This window comes from Pseudorasbora parva, chromosome 22, assembly GCF_024679245.1.
Source record: "Pseudorasbora parva isolate DD20220531a chromosome 22, ASM2467924v1, whole genome shotgun sequence".
In the NCBI taxonomy this organism is placed as follows: Eukaryota; Metazoa; Chordata; class Actinopteri; order Cypriniformes; family Gobionidae; genus Pseudorasbora; species Pseudorasbora parva.
In genome coordinates, this window is record NC_090193.1 from 12,515,571 (window position 1) to 12,533,362 (window position 17,792).

A 17,792-nucleotide genomic window follows, 5' to 3' on the forward strand; every position below is an offset into this window, starting at 1 on the left:
AATTATGTTCTTTTTTAGAAAGAAATGGTATATGTGAGGATTTCCAGTCAGGATTTAGACCGTATCATAGCACTGAGACTGCTCTAATTAGAGTTACAAATGATTTACTCTTATCATCTGATCGTGGTTGTATCTCTCTATTAGGGTTACTCGATCTTAGCGCTGCATTTGATACTATCGATCACAATATTCTTCTGAATAGAATCGAAAATTATGTTGGCGTTAGTGGAACTGCTTTGGCATGGTTTAAATCGTACTTATCTGACCGTTATCAGTTTGTAGCAGTAAATGAAGAGATGTCACACCGATCACAAGTTCAGTATGGGGTACCGCAAGGCTCAGTGTTAGGACCGTTGCTTTTCACCCTGTATATGCTACCACTGGGAGATATCATTAGGAAACATGGCGTTAGTTTTCATTGTTATGCTGACGATACTCAGCTCTATATTTCCTCACGCCCGGATGAAACCTACCAATTCACAAGATTAACAGAATGCATAGCTGATATAAAAAATTGGATGAATAGTAATTTTCTGCAACTTAATTCAGATAAAACTGAATTTTTAATTACTGGACAGAAAAGCTCCACAAGTAGTAACCGAGAATACTGTCTAACACTTGATGACTGCTCTGTCAAGCCCTCGTCGTCAGTGAGGAACCTGGGTGTGCTCTTTGATACCAATCTTTCATTTGAAAGCCACGTTTCTAGCATCTGTAAAACCGCATTCTATCATCTTAAAAATATATCTAAATTACGGCACATGCTTTCAATGCAAAATGCTGAACAGTTAGTACATGCGTTCATGAGCTCAAGGCTAGATTATTGTAATGCTCTACTGGGTGGTTGCCCTGCTCGCTTAATAAACAAACTCCAGCTAGTCCAAAATGCAGCAGCTAGAGTTCTTACTAGAACCAGGAAGTTTGATCATATTAGTCCAGTTCTGTCAACACTGCACTGGCTCCCTATTAAACATCGCATACATTTTAAAATCTTGCTTATTACTTACAAAGCACTAAATAGTTTAGCTCCCCGGTACTTAAGCGAGCTCTTAACGCATTATACCCCATCACGTCGATTGCGGTCTCAAAACTCTGGCCAGTTGATAATACCTAGAATATCTAAATCAACTGCAGGCGGTCGATCATTTTCCTATTTAGCTCCTAAATTGTGGAATAGTCTTCCTAGCATTGTTCGGGAAGCAGACACACTCTGTCAGTTTAAATCTAGACTAAAAACACATCTCTTTACTATGGCATACACATAGAACATTTTTAACTTTCATTATTCAATTCAATTGACTGATTGTTAGGCTGCATTAACTAGGTCAGCCGGAACCGGGAACACTTCCCATAACACCTGATGTACTCGTTACATCATAAAAAGAGTGGCATCTACGCTAATGTTAGTCTCTCTGTTTATCCCGAGGTTTATCCCGGATCTGGGCCCTGTCCGGATCGGATGGTGGACCTGCCTGGACATGACCAACGCATCCTGGAGTGTCTGCTGAGCCGTGTCAAATGGTGTCTCCTCCGAATTTGCCTCACTGGCACGACATGCTCAAAACCCGTCTTCGGCGCAATAATTCCGATCTTTCATGTATTCATACTCTTGTGTAATTGACGCCCCATCCTAAATAAATCTGTCTCTTCCGTGATACCCTGAAAATTTTGAATAATCCGATCTAATATGATTTCCGACCTGTAAGGTTGCCAGAATAATAATCTTACACGGTGTGTTAATAGGCCAGAGGAGAACTGGCACCCCGACTGAGTCTGGTTTCTCCCAAGGTTTATTTTTCTCCATCATGCCCCGATGGAGTTTTGGTTCCTTGCCACTGTCGCCTTTGGCTTGGCTTGCTCAGTTGGGGACACTAAAAATATGATTAAAGTTATTCAACTTATTATACAAATAAAATATATGAATTAGGTCTTATTTAATTCTATAAACTATAATACTGATCTGCCAACATTGTCGCTATATGATAAATTAAAATAAGCTGATAACATCACTGTTTTCTCCAGTACGGCTGTACAGCCAAATCTAATTTTGTCGCAATATTATCCTGTTTGACACTGTGAAGCTGCTTTGACACAATCGTGATTGTAAAAGCGCTATATAAATAAAGTTGATTGATTGATTGACTTTATGCCACTCCTGGTGCAAAAATTCACGCAGCTCAGATTTGTTTGATGGCTTGTAATCATCCATCTTCCTCTTGATCACATTCCAGATGTTTTTAATGTGGTTCAGGTCTGGAGATTGTGCTGGCCATGACAGGGTCTTGATCTGGTGGTCCTCCGTCCACACCTTATTTTGACAGTAAGAAGGCAACAACACTTCTGGAGGACACACTTAAGAGTGTGGAGCTTCACGCATGCTATAGTAAAATGCAACAACAACTTCAAGTCAGAGATGGTGCAAAATAACGAGTACAAGCAAAGAAACCATCAAACACAACGTTGAAGATAGTTTAAAAATTGTATTACATTCATTTCAGAAAACGAATGACCCAATCATCCTTCATTTGTTGAACTCCACAGGGAAGAAATTTTCATATTATAATTAATTAAAGCAAAAACATTGTTTTTTGCTCTTAAAGAATGACTTGATAATACAGATTATGACAGAGAGCAGTGAAATTGATAATCTGAGGAAAAATGTGGATGATGTTCAAATGAAACTGGCTACAGAGATCAAGTAAATACATGTCCTGGTTAAATGTGTTGATTGTTTCATTACTTTATTTATTTTTCTTTATTTGTTTAGTTGAGAAAGCAAGCTGCCACAAAACTACCAGCCCTGACAGCAGAACTGATGCAAAAGAGAGCTCAGTTACATGTATATGAAAAATACATGTATATTTGCTATTTGCAAAACTTGTGACTCATCTTTCACTGACAATTATGAAATGTTGTATAAAATACTTTTTTTACATTTACATAAAGCACAAAAGATGTATTTAAGATATCTGACAAATTTCAGTGATGTATAAATAGTATATCTGCTTTGTGGGTTTAGTTTTGATGTTTAAAAATTAAGTATGTAATTTCTGCACTATTTATGACACCAAATGAACTAAAAATAACGAGTTTCCCGAACACTTCCTCTGTCCTCCAATGATCAGGCAAACAGAAGGTTGAGCTTAGGATGTAGAGCAATGATTTGAAAGCATCACAGTGTTTACACATTTTGCAGACACCATGAATGTCTGACTTCTAATTGATTGCATGTAAAGATGGGTTTCAACATCAAAAAAGTACTTCACTTTACTTTTAATATATCGGGTACAAAAATAATTATTTTTATAATTTGCAAAACAATTACCAAAAAGTCTTAACAATGAGCTATCAAGAAAAACAAACATATTGCTTGATGTATACTGATTTAGAATCATGATCTGCAGTATTGAATTAGGGTAATGATGTTCATGCTAATTATTACATGTAATAAATGTTTCAATGTCAATTAAAGTTTAATTAAATATAATGTTTTTGTAGGCTTGCTGACAAGGAACGTGACATTTATTTAGTTTATAATAAAATAATCATATGAATCATAAACATGAAAAATATTTATTGTAAGCACTATTTCTGTCATTCAGACCATATGTGAATAAAGAAAAAACTATGAGACAGCAGCAGACTCCTTGTGTTTCTTGGGTATAAGGGCGTTCCACATGTCCACGGTCTGCTGCTGGGCGATTGGATCACCTCTGTAGTCCAGGAGATTTCCATTCCACATTCCGATTCCTTTCAGACCATGTTGTGCCACATAGGCAGCTTTCAGAGCAATACTTTCTGGGTCATCATACCATACCTGATGGACCTTGCCTTCTATGTCCTGTAAATCATATGAATTTTAGGGAAAATATAACATGTCTGTCTTAAATACATTGCCTCATATTTACTCAATATCCCTTGCATTAAAATGAATAACTGATCACTGAAATTGCATTTTGTTTGTACAGATGTATTTTATACTGTAGAAAATATTGCAATAAAACATTTGATAAGACATTTAGAATTAATAATTCCTTAATTCAAAACCTTGATTAATTCCAAACCTTGTAATTATAATATGGGGCTCGCTGTTTCTCATCCCACAGTCTTCCTGATATTGAGCTGTTGATCTGTTTCATCATGATGCTGTAGGGAATTTGTTTGCCGGATGCATCACTACATGGAGCCCCTCTAAATGGCACTTTTGGAATTGTACATATTCCATCCTGTTAAAATAAAGAGAGTGCCAGACAGAATATCAGTTAAAGCAATTATAATTTCTCTATTCTATTGTCTACCAAACTCATCATAATCTACTTAACATTAAAGGGTTAGTTTAGAATCGATGGGTTTGGCAGAAGGCCTAAATTAACCACCTAACTTATTAATTTTTTCTTTGTCCAATTGTATTTATTTGTGCAATTGTTTGTCATTTTTTCTATTTGTTCGTATTGTATTCCTTACTGTTTACTTGTCTTTAATATTGCTTGAGCTTTTTACTTACATTAGTTAGCCTATCATTAGTTTTTGCTGTGGTATCGAAACAGGTTTTGAGAATAGAGAAATTGAACTAGTTTCTAATATTTTGGTATCGTAACAACCTTATTTCCTTATTTAAAAATAATAATAATTACAATATCATGATGTATAATGTTTGTGTGAAAATTACAAATATCATGATATAGGATTTTAGCCATATCCCCATCCCTACTTCTTGCTAGATAGACAGTTTTACATGTGATTTATTCAGGAATAAAGTGATTTTCAAAAGAAATAGGCTGCACTTTAACCTGGTTAATATAGAAAATATAGTGATGGGAGAACATTTTTTTGGGAGAGAGACTGCCATGAAACTTGGGAGTACTGAAGATAGGCGTAAACATTGCTGCTATAACAGACCGCAAAAAGTCACTCCAAAACTGATAGAGGTGAGAAAAGCTATGGAAAGTGGACACTTTAAAAACTGTATGACATACGCAGCTGTTACTGGTGAGCTGTGTGTGGTAGGTTTTCTAGCCTTATGTGGAACGCGCATTGTTCTTCCAAAAATACTACAGCCGCGAGCACTGGCAATTGCTCATGAGGGACACAGCGGTATTGTCTGGACCAAACAACACCTGAGGACCAAAGTATGGTGGCATGGCATGGACAGGGCTGCCGAGAGATATTGTAAGTCTTGCCATGGCTGTCAAATTGTCTCTCGTCCAGATGGGCCAGAACCACTGCGGCCTTTACCATTGCCGGATGGACCATGGCAAGACCTGGCAGTAGATTTACTGGGTCCCCTGCCATCAAAACACTCCCTCCTAGTTGTGGTGGATTCCTACAGTAGATATTACGAGTATGACATTCTGACATCAACCACAACCGCAAAAGTGATTGAAAGCCTGGAGAACATATTTAGCCGACATGGACTTCCTGTAACAATAAAATTAGACAATGTCCCTCAATTTAAATAAGACCAATTCAAGAGCTTCTGTGAGGAAAATAGAATCAGACACCTGAAAACCACACCTAAATGGGCTCAAGCAAACAGTTAAGTTGAGCGCCAGAATGCTTCTATCATGAAATGAATCCGAATCGCACAGTCAGAAGGACTTGATTGGCAAAAGGAGCTTTGGGAATACGCTACAGTGTACAGAGGAATTGTACACAACACAAAAGGTAAAAGCCCTTCTGAACTTCTATTTAAACGGAAAATGAGAGGTAAACTTCCTGAACTCACATCAGTGGACAAGGATCTCGAAGTTCCAGACCATGATGCTGAGAAAAAAGGGAAGTATAAGCTGTATGCAGATGAACAGCGTAAAGCAGAATACTCAGATGTAGTCGTTGGAGATGAGTTCTGATAAGGCAGGAAAGACTGACAAGTTTACCACACCTTTCGAGGCAACACCTCATTTGGTCGTCATCAAAGCAGGGAACAAAACTGTTAAGTGCCCAGTACAGTCGCAACACAATCTTTGTGAAGAAATATGTGGAGGGAGAAAGGAAATGAACAAAGCAGCAAGACATTAGGTTGAGGTTGAATGTGCAACAAACTCAGGCCAACAGACATGGTCAGAAGATTCACAGAAACCTGTGCTTACAGCTGAGTGTCATAAAGACATGTGAAGCCACAAAGACAAAAGAAGTTGCCTCCAAAACTTGCAGACTTTGTCATTGGTTAAATTCGTCAGTACAGGTTGGATGTAGACAATGCTGCTGACTTGTTCATGATTTGATAAATAATAAGAAAGTAATGTGAAAATCATAGATAAGCATGTTTTTGTGTGTGTGTGTTTAGAAAGTAAAGAGACAACAGTTAAATGTTAAAGGTCTCTATCCGACTTTGGAGGGGATGTCATATATTAGTATGATGGTCTGTATCTTTAAGATCTAAGCGCACTATGCATTATGGGACCGGAAGTTACGTGTAAGAGATGAGAAGAAAATAAGTAATGTTGCCATGCAAAAAAACTGTCAAGTGTGAGGCTGATTTAATTCAGCAGAGTGTATGAGAGACATATGACTACACTAAGAACAGATATACAACAACTCCCAATAGCCACTTTGGTGGTTTTAATATAATTTCAGCCTACAGCCAAATGAAAGGCCAAGACCGTCGTATCACGAAATTACAACTCATCATTACAACTCATTTATCAATTAACTTGCATTTATTAAAGGCTTTTTAAAGCGCTCTTGCGCGCGTGGCTGATGAGCAAACAAGTTTTTAAGCCTTGTTAGGCCCAATCTGCTCTCAACAGAAGTCATAATCATTTGTGCGAAATGGCAAAATTGTCATGTGGGCTAGGATGTAAAAAAACTTACAACTTAACCCTCTCTCACCTTAAAAAAATAAAAGTCATGCACATTACACAGTACAACCTAAGTTTCATACAATTTCTTCATCAGTGGTGAAAGAAATCACAATCACTGCAGGTGCAGAAGATGATCTGGTGCCAGAACAAGGAAGGTTGTAGAAGTAAACACTATGTTCAAAAAGAAGTGATATGTAAATCACAGTGGCTAATCAGAGAGGAAATATGACAGGCCTCTCTGGTCAAATCAAGCACAACAAGCTGAGCAGTGTTTGGAAAAAAAAAAAAACTTTGCAAGTATAGGCTAGTTCTATTTGGCTCTTTTCCCAAAGCAAGTTTTTTTTTTTTTGCCAACTTTGTTCAGAACACTTACATTTTAACTACCAAATGCTTTGACATTTATTTGTTTATTGCACTGCATTTCACAATTTATTTCTTGTTCAGTTTTGTGATTTTCATAAAGTACTGAAAATATTGAAAATAATTTGCTTACCTTTGAGAAATTTAGGCAGCTGTAGTCATAACCGTACCATGGAACACCCATCACAAGTTTCTTTGGCTCTATGTTCATACTGATGTATTGATCATAGGCTAAAAAACATATTTCTCAACTTTAGACTTGCATTTTGAAATGAAAACATGAAAACAGGCCTAATTTGCCTAAGGTTATGGTCAAACCAACATTTTTGTTATTATTGTAACCTCGATTCCCTGATGGAGGGTACAAGACATTGTGTCGATGCACTGACACTAGAGGTCGCTCTTGGGAGCCCCAAACACCTCTAATACTTTGAGAATCAATGATAATTGGCGAGTGGAATTTGCATGAGCCACATTCCCGGACATATGGGTATAAAAGTAAATGGCATGCATCCACTCATTCAGGTTTGTGCTGAAGAGTCGAGAGTGAGTCCCAGCCTTTCAGCAGGTAGTTCAAAATTGTGCCAGGTGGGACAAAACGTACAATTCCCTCCATAAGAGGTTACAATAGTAACCAAGACATTCCCTATCTGTCAGTCACTTCAGTGATGTGTCAAATGTACTGACACTGGGGGACACTCTCCATGTAAAATGCCACAACAAGCTGAAGCAAGTTAGAAGGTTTTGGCAGTGCAGATGTCAGCACTTGTTGCAATGGTGTAACCTTCCCAACACCCATGCAAGTAATGTCACCTATCATGACAGGCTGTTAAGGACCTTACTTAAATATATTAGGTATTGGGTGTAGCCCAGCCTACTGCTCTACTTATATCTCTTAGAGAGGTGCAATTTGATAGAGCCCAGAATTGTGCTCACACTCATAAAGGGCACACCATGCCTTGTGTCTAGTATGCCAAAGCAATGACACCTACAATCCGGAGGGCATCCTCTGTTTGGAGACAAACTTCCCGTTCTGCTGTCTCCTAAAAACAGACAAAGAGCTGCTCCAAGCATCTAAAGCTCTCTGTGCAGTCTATATAAACATGGAGGACACAGCAAATACAAAGCTGTGAGGCAATGCTAGCAAGTTCACCACTTAAGCTACATAAAAGGGGTAAGTTCCCCACTCTCCCTGGAGTGCCACTCATCATGACAGAGTAAGGTGTGCTCAATGAGAGGCCCGCAGTGACTTTAGTCCCTACTGACTCCAAAAGAAGAGATGGGCGAGCTGCAACATGAGATGTGAGAGTAAACCCTACCGGTTTATATACGCAACAGTCGCTGTGTTCTGTCCTAGGGACTCAAGGCAGTTGATATGCCAAAGCAGTTGAGGTCCTGTCCAGGCACCTGAGCAGGCACTAGAGCCCTGTATTTCAGCTTGAGCCTGACAGCCCCCGACTTATTTACGCCCCTAAGGCTGGCATTCAGGTCAATTTTCACGTCAAACCTCACATGCGGGCCGGGCTTTGGGCATGTTTCTAGGCTTCTACTTTTTATATTTTAGACATCCATTAATTAAAAGAAACTATGAGATGTGGAGGCCTTCCAGAATTTTTTCGAGAGGGATTTAAATCTGATCACTTAAACAAACCAATTCAGAAGGTGGTCTGGGTCGCATTTCAGACCAAACTGGACAAGTGTAAATACATCCCCTTGAGGCCCAGGCAAGCACTTGGACTGGGCAATCGGACCCATGGGTGGGAGTCCAGCTGAGTACTCAGCGTCTAAAGGCATAAGCCCACCTTCCGATGCTGCAATAGACAAACGCAAAAGAAATTAGGCTTGCCATAAGACAAGCCACCTAACTCATCCATGAACTCCACCGGGCACAACGAGGAATGGGAGGCCTGTGAGTATATTGACCCAGCTGAAATGACTGTTCCATTGTTGCTCTCAGCGCTTGCTGCCACAGTCTTGTGCATCACAGATGGGAAGCAAGTAAAGTGACTCCTTTTCTGACCAGAAAAGAGTGTTGTGAGAACACAACGTTGTTCTCACAATGAGGACATGATCCATTCACTATGCTTTCTCAGCGTAAGCACAGACCAAGTATGTGAGGTTGAGCTCTTTGGGAATCCGAGGACAACAGATATTAATCGCACACAGAAACACACAGACAGAAAGACATCTTTAAAAAGCCATTATCCGTCTGTGCTTGCTCTTTTAAGGGACACTGCTCATTTTACAGAAGCACCCAGTGGAGCACTCTGCACTTATCTGTGCATTGGAGAAAGAGAGACTGCTGCAACGCATTGTAAACACCAGTCATATAGATTCCCTCAACAATATAACAAGCACTCTGAAGAACAAATCTGAATGAGTAGATGCACACCATCTCCTTTTATACCTTTATGTCCAGGAGAGTGGTAGATTCTCATTTACCTTTTCTTAAAGTATCAGAGATGTTTAGAGGCTCCCAAGTGTGACCCCTAGTATCAGTACAGGCACAACACAATGACTGACAGCTAGGGAACTGTTGTACAAAGAATGAAATACAAACAGTGCATTTCAAAAGTCTCATTAAAATGCAGTGATGTACAGAGACATTTTGGAAATGCCATCAAAAAAGATTATTGGCATTGTAGAACACGTGTTCTCTCAAGCAAAAAAATGTGTTTTGTTCAGGTTTTGCAATCTTTAAAAGTTCTAAAGGGGAAAAGTGATTTATTAAAATGCCTTGTGAAATTACATTTTTGATCACTTACCTGTCAATGTCTGGTTGAAGGGGGCATTGGCCATGGCTATACAATCACCCCAGATCTGGCTTTGCTCATCATAGGACATAACAAACAAGAGATCGCATGAATCAGCAATGGCAAGGTAATCATAGCAACGCTTATCGGTGCATTTGGGCGACCAAGCCACATCAAATGATACCTATGATTCAAGATAAGAAGACAGAGTATGTCAGGGGCTTTGAAAGTGCCTATTTGAGATAATTTCCCAGTATATGATGTCTTACCTGAGAACCTGGGATCTCTCTGTGGAAACTTTCAGTGGTTTCCTTGACAAGGGCTGTCAAAGCATAGTATTCAGGGGAACCAGTCTCCACCGCTTGCTCAACGTCAATGTTTATTCCATCCATAAACTGACTCTTTGCCAACTGCACCTTTGCCTGGATCCAAGCTGTCCTATTTACTGGATCCACAATATCTGGGAGTGGCACATCTCCTGTGAAGAACATTTAATCCATCACATAGAACAACTGATTTGATGTCTGTAAATTTGATCACTCCTCAAGTCACTGTTACTATTGCTCATACGTTGGGATTAGTGATTTAAAGAAACACCCAACCTTAAGTACTTTGGCACATTTATTGCCTAGCACCTAGCATAGATTGCCAAGACAAGAATGACACCACATATCATGTGGCTTGTTAAGAATAGGTGTATTATAATTTTTAATGTTTTTGTTTTGGCGTGAAACAACAAAACAAGTATATCAATAGATTTATATTGAAGGAAGAATCCTGGCCATATCAACAGACTTGAATATTATAGATAATAGCAGGTGGCTGTTTTGAATTTGGGGCAATAAGCAATCAAAAAAGAAACAGAACAGCCTGTAACACAATAAAACTACACAGCAAATCCCTGGCAATAATCCACAATACACCAGCATCATGGAATTCTTGCAAGAGGAAGCACAACACATGCTTTTCAAAAAGTGTTTGACTTGAAATGGAAGTGTTACATGAAATGTAACATCATGCTTATAAAAGATAGAAAATGTTGCTATAATGTCCAGTCAAACACTACCTTTCAGGACCAATCGAGCTCCTTTAGAGTGAGCGTAACACATGAGTTCAGTATCATATTTTCCAAAAGCTGCAACCGTTGTCACTTTGGTCCAGTCATAATACTTCCAAGCCTTTTTCCCAACATCAAATACAAAAACCTGAAAAACAACGAAATGTTTGTGTAAGAAGGTTGTTTTTTTAAAGCCTTTATCACATGTGTTGAACAGTATATTTTACTCTGTCAAACATTAAACAAATTGAATGTGGTTGTGGTTATAATTTATTCTCTTCAAATCAGTTTTATCAAATGTTGAGTATAACAGAGTGCAGTAAATTGGCGATGAAAACGTAATTATTACTGTGAGCTCAAAAAAATAAATTAAGGTTAGAAAAGTTTTTTTTTTCTTTTTCTTTTTTTTCTTAGGTTTAGGCTACTTCTAAATGAGCCACAGATAAACTCTACTACAGAGACTCCTCAAAAAAGGACAGGTTTTAGACCCTGGATGTCACAACATAATGTATTTTTGTTCATTTTAAGAAATTATTATTATCATTACAAGACAAAAGGTTAATCAGAAAGGGTTCATTGAGAAAAAAAGATAACATCATTTGTAAATGCCACTTTCATATTTTGTTATTAATACAGTTCAGACATTTTACGTGTCTGTAGTTGACACTATAGCTGTGTCCCAAAGTGAAGTGCGCGCACTTCGAAGGCCGCATTTGAAGTGTGATTACGTCATACCTGCACTACGAAGACTGTCCCAATGTGAAGGCTGCACCCTCTGAAGGCTGCATTTGAAGTGCGATTACGTCACAGCGGCACTACGTAGGCTGCCCCAAAGTGAAAGCTGCACCTCTGAAGGCCGCATTTGAAGTGCGATTGCGTCACAGCGGTGCGACGAAGGCTGCCGCAATTCATGAGCGACTTCAAAATGCGCCCTTCGGTTCTCAGGCAAAGGAAGGGTACAGCAGATGGGACCTTCCCATAACTTCGCAGCCTTCCCTATCCCAGAATTCATAGCACACTGGTGACTACAGGATTTGACTGGTCCGCATTCCCGCGGCACTCGATCAGATTCCAGTTAAAGACGGTAGCGGTCGGTGCACTCAAGTGTAGCCTGGGTACTATTGAACACAACAGCAAGCGCTAGAAGTAAATAAAACGTCCAACGTTAGTGCATTCACACAGTTCCCAGTTCCCTGCCCTGAGCAAGATAAACTTTAATTTCCCAATTTTTAAATGCTATTTATTTCTCAACCATTATCGCAAGAAGAATCAGTCCATTATCACCCTTTTCGCTGTTTCTTTTTTTCCACATACACTTTCTTTAAATAGCCTTCAAAATATAATCTGCGCGGCGCTGTATTTTCGTCCTGCTCCCGCTATTCCGCACCGCACCATTCCGCTCGCGCAAAATTCACTCCGTGCTCACCCGCTATAAATTATTTTATTACCGACCCGACTGATCCAGCTAAATTTAGATTTTGTTTCCAGGATCTATCTTTTAAATTTCCCTTACAGAAAGAGAGACACTGAATAGGAATTGTCCGTGCAATCATTTATTTTTCTTACAGCCTAGGCTGTAGCCTATGTCAACACCGTAACTAAAACAAATATCACAGAAAAATAGGCTAAATCAAATGTGACATCTGTCACTCAGAATTATAAGAAAAAATACAAACAAACGAAAACTGCTGACTTAGATGCTAGTGTTTTTTTTTTATATGAATGAATGATTGAATGAATGAATGTTCACTGACGACGGTCAACGAAACATCGATCCTCCAAAGGCTGAATGCGTGGCCGACACAGAACTATTTAAATGGCTAGCTTATTATTTTTTATGCAAGTTATTTGTAAATTAAACGAACTGCTGTATATTGTTCATTTTCGTTAACTTCAAACGTAGGCTAAATTAAAGAGAAGTGTTTTTTCTATAGCCTAGCTATTGTTTATTTTTGTAATGCACGTTATAATTTGTAGCTACATTAAACACATTTATGTTTATACATATATTTTCTTGTCATGTAATTTAAAATGTGTAAATGAAAATAAACTGGTCTATTAGCCTACGTAGGCTTTTTACAACTATAGCCTATTTATAGACCAATAAAATAACTTAAGTTTAACATTAGAAACAACACATTTTTATTATCAGCCAAACCAAAAGAAAACACTTTGCAACACTTTCATTGCGCTGAGCGGGAGAAGCTGGAGCTGGACCGGGATGGGGAATAATGCACAATAGAGACTCTGGTAAGGCCTGAGCGGGACATCATCTTCTGGGATGAGTGCAAATTTCCACTGTCCGCAGCTTTGCGGGGCCGAATCGGTCGACGGCTGCATGGCATGCCATAAAAAATGCATCTGAGTCTGAGATGATGAGTTGAATAAAAATAAGTAGGCCTACTTAAAAAAAAAAAAAAAAAAAAACTTGGACAGGCTAAATGTTTAAAATATATTGTAACAGTTACATTTAACATAAGAAATAAACTGTTAAATAATATTTGCAATTTGACAATATTTAACCGGCTACAGATTTACATGCTTATGGTCCAGCCCATCGTCGCAGGCTTTGAAGCATGTCAAAACCCAATAGAAAGCTCAAAAAAGTATATATATATATATATATATATATATATATATATATATATATATATATATATATATATATATATATATATATATATATATATATATATATATATATATATATAAGTAGTAGTAGTATATGCTCCATTTCTCTTTTTAAGATCGCCTCACGAACGTCCGCTGTCAGTTGTCAGAACCTGCTAGTCCATTAACGGCGCTTTGGTTCATTGTTGCCAAGTCTGGAATGGGGTTGCATTTAGGCTACTGTTAGGCTACTGTTGCTTTGAGGTGTTTGTAGCCTATAGTCCACAGGTTAAGTTGTCTTTACTCAAGCAATATTTCTACTGCCCGCGCCCCGCATTTTGGGATATTTTGGTCCATTCTGGCCGTGATTCCGATACTTTTGAATAACAATTGGAGGGGTTTTATTATTCAGTCCTGGCAACCCTGTCTCTCGGTTCGCCCTTCGTGCACTTCGTGCACTTTGAAGGCGTGGCCTGGTCTGGCCTTCGAAGTGCATGGCCTTCGAAGTGCGCACCCTTCACTTTGGGACACAGCTAATGACATTACAGTGCAACGCTATCGGGATCGCTGGATGGGTCAGGGTGAATCACTCACCTCAAACGCCGGTTGGGATCGAATGGGTTGACAGAGTTCCTTTCGTGCACATGGACAAACGTTGGACCACACCTGTGCGAACATAGTCAGCACCAACAGTGACACTGAAATCCACATTGTTTTGATGCTAAATATTTTAAAACAATGTAATGAAAAACTGCACTTCTGCTCTGTCTGGAAATTAAAAACAGACAGACACAATACTAGCATGTGACACGAAAGAAATGAAAGTGATAGATTAGAAATACATAAGAAACCGAGTGACAAAGGGGGCGGGGTAAACTGTCTCAAACGGTTTTCATTGGTCTGATTCGATAACACAATTCCCATGACATGAAATGTGATTTCATGAAATGTAATAATATTATTATATACTATATATGTTTTTTTTTTAATATTGTGTTTTCATCTGTTACTGTCTATATGCATGGCGATATATATTTTGAATCATACTGATAAATTATAATTATTAAATAAAGCCATTTTAAATAAATATAATAAATGCATTAACAGTTACTACTCTTTTATTCTATTCGGGTTTAACAATGAAGATGCTGTCACATTAACCGTTTTTCAGTTTTTATTTTGTTTGTTTGTTTGTTTGTTTTAGGTTTTTTTGTTTGGTTGGATGTTTGTTTGTTTGTTTTGGGGGGAGGGGGGTTGCAACGGGTTCAAGTTGGTTGTGGATTTGAATCCTTCATGTCCCATGAACTGAAGGAGCACACAACAGATGCAGCCGTTTCACCCTTGCCTACAGCAAAATTTATTGCGGACCATTGACGACAAGATTTATTGGGATTATGTTTAGTATATTTATAAATAATACAGAAAAAGAACATATTTAGACAGTTTGTTTACCATGTTTTGTTTTCAGACAACAAGAAGTCTGGACCATTGCATTTAACAAGTCCGATCTTCAAGGCGTATGAAGGTGTATCCTTTGAAATAGGATGCAGGCATTAAATCAGACCAGTTCTAGAATAGTTTGAGAATAGCTCAGAATGATTCAGTGGGAGAATTGTGGGATATAAACTCTCAATTCTGAGGAACAAAGACAGAATAACGAGTATATCTCACAATTCTGTTTATCCTTTTAAGAATTGTGAGATATAAATTCGGATTTACAAGAAAAAAAGTTAAAAAAAGATATAAACTCGAAATGAACTTTTTTTAGCCTGTTATAGTATAAACTTCCACAGATTGCTATGGCATAACTGTTATTTTCTGCAACAGGCTCCGCCCACAAAAAACACCATCACTGTTTGACACACAAAATGGATCTAGAGGGTGTTTTTCAAATGGAAGGCTGCATCCTATATGAAGGCAGCATAACTCAGCTGCCATGTCATCAAACGTGACTGAAAGCCATCTCAATTTGAAGGATCCTTGAAAGGCAGACTTTGTTTCATGTCCTTCTGCTTGTTTTGAAGGATGCTTTGGATGTATCCTTCACACCCACAATCCTTTGCACACATTCCAATTCATGAAAATAAACCGACAAAAAACGAACTTGTCTGAGTTTACTATGAAATGTAAGATATAATAAAATATATTAGTAAAAAAATGTTTTTGGACATGAAAGCATAGATGTTAGTTTTGCAGTAAATTAATCACCTAACACTAAACTGCTAACAATTTAAGTAGACGGCTGTAAATCACTGTACTGTAAAGCCAGTTAGAGATTTGTAATACAAAGTATTTTTCTGAAGTGTCATGCTGTGACTGTGGTGGTGGGAACTTGTGTGACATAGCCATGCACACCTAGCCTAAATCTAGACGCACCCTAGCGGCAGCAAATCTAATCTGCCGTGAGTATGCTCTAACGATTCTAAATACACTTCTGAGCTGTAAAAACTGCACAAGACAATCACATCGTGTATAGAGTCGGTGGGCAGGGCTTAACATAATGACAGCAGAATTGCACTTGCGTGCTACTAGACTAGTAAACAACACAGAAGCTGGCGAATGGCGGTCTTTCGAATGAGCTTTGACCGTGACTCTGGAAGACTTGGAGTTCAGCTTTTATCTGAGAAAAGAACAAAGAACGGCACTGAAGTCATTCTAAAAAAGCTCCGCTTCACGTTGCTCTTGTTGGTTGTAGCGCTATCCTATTGCATGCAGAGGAAGTTTGAAAGACAACCGTTTATCCCACCCCTCAGATTGAGCCCTGTCAATGGTGAGTTTCCAGACCAAACATCTTGATGTGGGTCTGGCTTGTCAGGCTAATGCACACCTACTAGATGTCTCATTCTAGCTTTTAATTGCTGACTATGACACAGGGCACAAGACTCAGAAAGATTTGAACTAAGAAAGACGCAGTCTCTGTAGGATGCAGCACTCGGTTTAAGAAGCACGCATAGTGTGAATGGGGCATTATGAGCCACGGTGCGCCCTCTGCTGGAGAAACCCGCATCTATAGCTGTATCAGCCATTATACTGGTTTCAGTTTATTCAGCACCCTGAACTTCCTCATATGTGAACAGGGAAGTTAACTCTTCTCTGTGAATTCTGTGGACTATATTTATGCCTTTTTTTGACATTAATGGCAAGATACTGCCTTCCTGAGATAAAAATATACAATATTTAATTAAAAACTACACCACCACATTCAAATCCTTGAGCACACCTAATTCTTTATTGTTAGAGGAGACGAGGGATATAATTTCTATGGTAAAAGTCTAACAGAACTAATGTAATTGAATATTCAAAGTCCTTGCTTGAAATAAACATTTGTTAAATTAACTGTCAGGTAAAAATGCAAGATACTGCTAGAAATCAGTTATTTCTGGTTTATATGGCTACAACAAGATGACACAATTTAGAAATGATGCAGATAACATGATAATTCTCACCATCCTGATTTTATTTTACAATATGATATGTTTACAACATAATCAACCCACATAATCCTTCTTGCCAATGAAAACTGGAAAAGCTCATTTAAATGAGCAGTGTGGTGTTTCTATGACAACATGTAATATCATTAACAGATATATAAAACCAGCAGCGGGAACTAATCTGAAATAGACATTTGAGCTACCACTGAGGAAATTAAAGAGAATTAAAACACAAGGAAGATTTAAATGAAACAGAACTGACACAGCAAACAGATTATGTTCCTCTGATGGCAAAAAAGAACAGCTATTAATGAACATCATCACAAATGTTTTCATCTAGATAAAAGTCAGGATTAATAATAAAAACAACAACAACACGATCTCATGGTCATGCGTATAAATAGTACGAGTTTGCAATCTCGTGGAATGTATAGGCCTACGCCAAAATGAGTTTTGGCGTGCGTATGATACGTGGCCATAAAGTGCGTATCATATGCACGCGAAAAACTGCGTACCATAAGCACGCCAAAACTCATTTTAGCGATTCCACAAGATTGCAAACTCGTACTATTTATACGCATTTTCGTGAGATCCGAATCAATGATTGCTGTAATTATTTTACAGTTCCTGTTACACAGGCAAGACTTGAATAATGACCCGCTTCCTATTAGTGTAATTACGCTATAACGGGGACACCCTAAAATAAAGTGTAACCTTCAATAAAAATATGCTGATAAGTAGATCAGCATTATTGGGAGCCAAAATCTCTGACGAGGGT

At 38.3% G+C, this 17,792-nt stretch overlaps 1 protein-coding gene across 1 annotated transcript; it reads right to left on the reverse strand.

The window, feature by feature from the left end:
* Positions 1-2,467: 2,467 nt before the first annotated feature.
* On the reverse strand, positions 2,468-14,386 carry ctbs (chitobiase, di-N-acetyl-). The gene is made up of 7 exons (XM_067432034.1): positions 14,178-14,386; positions 10,983-11,121; positions 10,186-10,394; positions 9,929-10,100; positions 7,297-7,394; positions 4,065-4,226; positions 2,468-3,841 (listed from the first exon to the last, which is right to left on the reverse strand). The coding sequence occupies exons 1-7, from the start codon at positions 14,292-14,294 to the stop codon at positions 3,626-3,628; spliced, it is 1,113 nt and encodes a 370-aa protein (XP_067288135.1). The 5' UTR covers positions 14,295-14,386; the 3' UTR covers positions 2,468-3,625.
* Positions 14,387-17,792: the final 3,406 nt, after the last annotated feature.